At 42.5% G+C, this 6274-nt stretch overlaps 2 protein-coding genes across 6 annotated transcripts in view; one reads left to right on the top strand and one right to left on the bottom strand.

The window, feature by feature from the left end:
- Positions 1 to 2099, bottom strand: part of BC055324 (cDNA sequence BC055324) — a 48817-nt gene extending 46718 nt beyond the window's left edge. For 2 of the 4 annotated variants that reach the window (NM_001357049.1, NM_201364.2), the window contains exon 1: positions 1900 to 2086. In NM_001357049.1, the coding sequence (NP_001343978.1) occupies positions 1900 to 2010 (111 nt within the window). In that variant the 5' untranslated portion in view covers positions 2011 to 2086. Of the gene's footprint in view, positions 1 to 1899 lie in introns of all 4 variants that reach the window. The other 2 variants (XM_006496909.4, XM_006496910.4) reach the window with 1 other exon arrangement.
- Positions 2100 to 2178: 79 nt separating this feature from the next.
- Positions 2179 to 4533, top strand: Mettl18 (methyltransferase like 18). 2 transcript variants are annotated; one of them, NM_027279.3, is made up of 2 exons: positions 2179 to 2361; positions 3204 to 4533. In NM_027279.3, exon 2 carries the CDS (start codon positions 3402 to 3404, stop codon positions 4488 to 4490), a length of 1089 nt encoding a protein of 362 aa, NP_081555.2. In that variant the 5' UTR covers positions 2179 to 2361; positions 3204 to 3401; the 3' UTR covers positions 4491 to 4533. The 2 variants fall into 2 exon arrangements, with proteins under 2 accessions (NP_081555.2, NP_001342061.1); NM_001355132.1 differs by having other exon boundaries at positions 2179 to 2267.
- The last annotated feature ends 1741 nt before the right edge of the window (positions 4534 to 6274 follow it).

The raw sequence follows: 6274 nt of genomic DNA on the forward strand, positions 1-6274 counted from the left end.
CTTCCTTTGATAATGGACTGTGATATGGAACTTCACTCAAGCTGAAATAAAGCTTTTTCTCCCCAAGATGATTTTGATCATAGTGTTTTAACAAAGCAATCAAAACCTTAAAAAAAAAAAAAAAAGTTAAAGGTTTCAAGGACTGCTTAAGATTGAGAAAAAGGAGCCGGGTGTGGTGGCACACGCCTTTAATCCCAGCACTTGGGAGTCAGAGGCAGGCGGATTTCTGAGTTCGAGGGCAGCCTGGTCTACAGAGTGAGTTCCAGGACAGCCAGGGCTACACAGAGAAACCCTGTCTTGAAAAAACAAAACAAACAAACAAACAAAAAAAGATTGATAAAAAGGTTCCTGTAAGAAAGTAACTCTGAGGAAGCCCAGAATGAGATGTTGAAAAGACTGGAGAACAAGCTGGGCTGAGAACAAAGACCCTGAAGTAGGTCAGCCTGATGATTGGTGGACTGAATGTAAGGACATTATGTATGAAGGACAGGCCAGGTTCAAACTATAGGGAACCTTGGAGACAAGTTCAGACTGTGTTTTTAAAATTAAGCCACATATAAAAGAGGGAGGTTTGGAGTTGTTTGTTTGTTTGTTTGCTTGTTTTTACTCTAAACTTTGTTAAGAATGTATTATAGAAGAACTATGTAGAAAATAAAAAAAATATTCCTAGTACAGGTTGTAAAGATTAGAATCACAGTGGGGGACAGGTAGATTCATGGAGTAATTTAGAATCAGAAATCATAATTAGCTGGTTGCAAAAAGAGTGTTCAAGGTTTACTTACAGAAGAAAACCTGGAAATGAGATTTGCGTTTTCAGTAGGTAGCAAGGTAAGGTAGAAATGGTACTCTAAATGTAGTGTGGTACCTGTAATACTGAGGGGAGGGTAAATAACAGATATCTTCATTCCCTCTAAGCCTAGCAGTCTGAGACACACATTACATAAATAAACATCTTTTGAGTAGGAAAACAGTTGTTTCCAGGAGGAAATTCCATAAAAACAACCCTTCTCGTTGACACACAAAAATTCCAGCACTGCAAACTCAGGATTACTGCAAACCCAAGACCAGTCTGTTTTGTATAGCTAGTATCAGGCCAGTCAGGACTACCATCTAAAAAGCAAAATAATTCCATATCCACACACGGAGTACTTTAAAAACGGTCATCAGCACCACGTTGGATTTTGCTAATGTCTAAGGAATGACTTCAGTGTGAGAGAACTTAAGTTATACTATGAAACATCATTCGTGCAAGGTTTGAACTTTCACTAAATGTAATGGTATTTTCAGTTTTTGGAGGGGTGTGTGTGTGTCTGTTTCTGTGTGTGTAATTTTAAATAGAAGGTATGATCAAAATCATAAAATTAAAATCACCTTTTACATGAAGGGAGTCGACTTCCAATTACAAACACAAAAGCATTACATAATTATTCTTTGCACCTAACTCCACACAATTACAACTCGATTAAAGCCAATACCTGAAGCACCGCCTTGTAACTTAAAAGGGAAACGGGTTCGAAAGGGGAAAAGCATTTTTGTTTACAGACCATCCTTTGAAGATGTGGTACCACGGAAGAACTACAACTACATCCTTCAGCTCTCACGCTTCATCCAGATACTGAGCACCAGCGCGGGCATCTCCCACACTTAGGCAAGTGCGACCGACCGGGCAAACTTAGGAACAGAGAACTAAACTTAAGGCATGAGAGCACTCATCATTTTCAAACGCTCCAGTCGCAATCGTCCGACAATGCTAGGCGCGCCTAGCCCCTCAACCCACGGTTGTCCTCGTTCCCTTAACCATCACCTCGCAAAACAAAACAGAGTTCGAATCCCAGGCTGCCCGCGTCAGGGCGGAGCAGGCTCGCGACACACCCCCCGCTCAGCGCCCTCCAAGGATATGAGGAGCCGGGGCAGCACCGAAGGCAGCTCCCGACGGCACATCTCCTCCGACCAGCTGCTGAGTTCCTCCAGCACGACCCCGCTCGCCACCTCCGCATCGTCCTGCGACATTCTTTCGCCACCCCCGAGAGACGAACGAATCCGCACGACTCCCGCCACAGCTTGGAACGCCGTCCCAGCAGGCTTTGAGAGAGCTCCGCCCCCACCAAACCATAGAGAGGAGCACTCTCGCCCCCAAGCGTCGGGGCCCTCTCTAGCTATTGGAGGACTCATCTCGTTGGTGTTCGCCGTAGGCTGAAGGCGAGTTTCTCCGGTAGTTTGTTCGCCCTGGCGTCTGACTTTCCAATGCTGAGACCAGAAGTCCTCAGGTTTGCTATCCTCAGTCCGGGGGGACTTTGAGACGACGCGTAGTTTCAAGGGTGACCTGGGCTGAGGCCAGGAATGACTCTACTCCCCTGTGAGGTGCGTTCGAGAATAGGAATGATTTTACTGGCGTGCGTGCTTCCGTTCCTACGGCTCCTGCCAAGTGAACGGAGATCCCACCGTCCAGAAATGTGCAAATTAAAACGGGTGTTATGGTCTGGCATATTGCCGGAAATGTTTCTATACAATCGATTATACTTTCCACAGTCCTAGTCTTTATTCATCCCTCCAGTCACATAAGGTGTAGAACTACGTACACATAAATGTACCGTTTGGATGAGTTTGCACACACCAGATCACACACACCTGTGTGTGTTTGAAAATGGATACCCTACTTACCCAAATAAAACCTTAAACTGTTTTTGCGAGGCAGAGATGAAGGAACAAACCTGGATGCCACTGTGAACAAAGAGAAAATAATTACTGTAGATGCGTCAGAAATTTAGGAAGATGAAGGTGAAGATGCCTGAGCACAAGGCAACTAAAAGACCAGGCAGGAAGCTGGGCATGGTGGCGCACGCCTTTAATCCCAGCACTCGGGAGACAGAGGCAGGTGGATTTCTGAGTTCGAGGCCAGCCTGGTCTACAAAGTGAGTTCCAGAACAGCCAGGGCTATAGAGAAACCCTGTCTCGAAAAACCAAAAAAAAAAAAAAAAAAAAAAAGACCAGGCAGCAGGTAGCTAGGCTGTCCTGTCTACAAATCTTGGGGTTTATTGTTCTGGTGAAGGTGGTAGCTGCTATAGCTATTCTTTTGTTTGTCTTTATGTTTTATCTTCTACTTTTGAATACTTAAGGCATCTGTGCATTTTGCTAAATCGCATACACACAGCCTTTTTTTGTTTTTGTTTTTAAACATTTTCTTTTCCCCCTTCCCTTTCCAGGGCTGAACTGAAAAAGGATCAAAGGCGTCTAAAACGTCTTTGGAGCCCCCTCTGAATACATCTGATGGTGTATACGCAGCTAACAGACATTGGGCGCAACAGAACTAATCGACTGTGTGATCGGTTATGCCATTAAATTCTTTCTAGAAGCTGAAGCATCATCCTTTGGTAAAAAAACGGTGTGCATAGAAAAAGAGGATGGCCTTTCAATTCAATTTCAGCATAGAAGAAGATCTGGAAAATAAATTAACATCCCTCGATGATGGAACTTGTGTCTTAGAAAGTCAGAAAGGAAAGCAGGACAAAAGGCAATCTACAGAACGTCCGGGCTTGCCTCGGGATCACTCTTGGAAATGCTCCTCACTGGGAAATGCAGCTTCCTCTGAAGACACTGGCAGCCCACCCCCTATTGCTGACAGGTCAGATGACCCAGAAGCTTGTAAACACCAGCCCTCCTGGAAACCTGCTAAAGAACATGTGATGCCTAAAGATGTGAATCACGTCTTAGAAAATACGGTTTTGGAAATGTTGCCAGGTCCCCAGCATGCTAACACAGCAGTAGTGAAAACCGTCTCTTTGAAAGAGAAATTCCCTGGAGAAAACATCGTTTCAAAGAGCTTTTCTTCTCATTCTGATCTGATCCCAGGTGTTTATGAAGGAGGCTTGAAAATCTGGGAATGCACCTTTGACCTCTTGACTTACTTCACAAAAGCCAAAGTGAAATTTGCTGGGCAGAAAGTGTTAGACCTTGGCTGTGGGTCTGGGCTGCTTGGGATAACTGCATCCAAAGGAGGGGCTAGGGAAGTTCATTTTCAAGATTACAACGGTTTGGTGATCGATGAGGTGACCTTACCTAATGTAGTTGCTAATGTCCCTTTGCAAGATGACAGCAATGGCAAAAATGAGCCAGATGGGAAAAGACAAAGGAAGTCAGAAGTAGGCCGAGAAATCTGTAAATGTCGCTTGTTCTCTGGGGAGTGGGCTGAGTTTTGCAAGCTTGTATTACGTGAAAAACTGTTTGTGAAATATGACCTCATTCTCACTTCAGAAACCATTTATAATCCGGATTATTACAGCACTTTGCATGAAACATTCCTCAGGCTATTAAGTAGGAGTGGCCGGGTGCTTCTGGCCAGCAAAGCACATTATTTTGGTGTTGGTGGTGGCGTTCATCTCTTCCAGAAGTTTGTAGAAGAAAAGGGTGTATTTGAGACTCGAACACTTGAAGTAATTGATGAAGGTCTAAAGAGATTTCTAATGGAGATGACTTTTAAGCACCCCAGTTAATATGCACCGAATGGCGTAATGAAATAAAAAGAATACCCCAGAATTTGTGACTGTTCAATTTCTTTTTTATTGTTATTCTGAAATTACGGTTTGGTGTTTTTTTTTTTTAATTTACTTATTGAAATAATAAGCAAAGTATAGAAGTAGTAGCCTCATGTTTTCTATGTAAAACTACAAGTTTCCTTGAGAATTTAATGAGCTCTTGAATCACTTTGTGTAAAAGTTCTTTCTCCATCCTCATTCTATTTGATCTTTCTACAATCTCTAACACTCCATAAACATGTTCCGAGGGAATACTCCCATTTCTTGACAAGTTTATGAATCTCTCTGCAGCCTTTGTTAGTTCCTTGTCTCCCTGAAGTGCCTGGCTAGATCGATACAGACTTTGATACGGACTTGGATCCCTGAATAATACTGACCTCAAGCGTCTGGTCCAAGGCCTGTGTTAACTCAGAAGATGTTTATTGATTTGCGTATGTCAAAGTGTTAGCATACTAGGCAGTTGGATTTGCATTAAGAAAAACAAACATGAATCTGTTACAGAGTGTGAAAGTGGCTGGGGATGCAGCTCTGTGGTAGAGCATTTGCTAGCGTGCAGGAGAACCTAGGTCCCAACCCAAAAGTTCAACAACAACTACAAGTGTATAGGTGGTAATGGGAGGAACAATACTTGAAGTTAATCTCTCACCACTGTAAGCCAAGTATGAGACCCTGGGACCTTGATTAGAGGAAAAGTAGGGAAGGATGACTTCAGATTCTGGGCTATAAGATCCTCAAGAAAGAAAGCGGGGATGGAAATGTACTGCTTTGGTTGACTCTGGTACAAATATCTTCATATCTCTTCCAAAATTGAGATCTACTGTGTTGGGAAAAATCTTTTTGTGTGAAGGTGTTTCTGATTGTTTTAATAAAGAACTGAATGGCCCAGAGCTAGGCAGGAGAGGATAGGCTTGACTTCTGGCAGAGAAAGGAACTCTGGGAAAGAATCAGGTGTGAGGCATTCTCCAGCCATCCATGAAGGAACAAACAGATGTTCACACTGATGAAAGGTAATGGGCCACATGGCAGAGCCTTGTGGCAGAGTGTAGATTAGTATAAACAGGTTAATTTAAGTTACACGATCTAGTTGGGAACAAACCAACTAAGACCACACTTTCATCAATAAGTCTCTATATCATTACTTGGGAGCAGGTGCCTCACTCAGAGCCAGTCTGGTGATGTGATACTGGTGTGTTATCTAAACTTTTTCTTTCTTGGAGGACCCTAAATCACACTATATCTTGGACTTAATGTGATATTTATTGGAACCCTGATGACATGTCATTTTTGTATAGTATTTTACTTAATTATAGTCTTGTATGTCACCCCCTATTTAATAATGCTTTGTTATTCCCAGTTGTGAAAGCTAATGTGTCCTCAGCATTTATTTATACACAGCTAATAAAAGTTACATAATATTATTATTTAATACTTATAACCTCAATAATGACCCTCACTTTATAGGTAAGTTGAGACTGTTAAATAGTCCTACTCAAACTTTCTACCTTAAATCATAATGTTTTATTTATTTTGTGTGTAGGATTAGGTCTTGCTAATAGCACAGACTAGCAATCAACTGACTTGCACAATCTGTCCTTTAATTCCCAGCAGTCCTCCTGCCTCGTCGCTCCTTAGTGTTGGGTTTATAGGCAAGGGCTATAAGTAACCTGTCTTTGAACCAAATTCTCCAGTCCTGAAAGCTTTTCAGTTTTCAGCATGTAGATAGATCAACCTATTAGGGCCTA

This window comes from Mus musculus, chromosome 1 (assembly GCF_000001635.26).
Source record: "Mus musculus strain C57BL/6J chromosome 1, GRCm38.p6 C57BL/6J".
Lineage (NCBI taxonomy): Eukaryota > Metazoa > Chordata > Mammalia > Rodentia > Muridae > Mus > Mus musculus.

What these genes read in the sequence shown, in the direction of transcription:
- Mettl18 (NM_027279.3), top strand. Translation starts at nt 3,402, where the DNA reads ATGGCCTTTCAATTCAATTTCAGCATAGAAGAAGATCTGGAAAATAAA.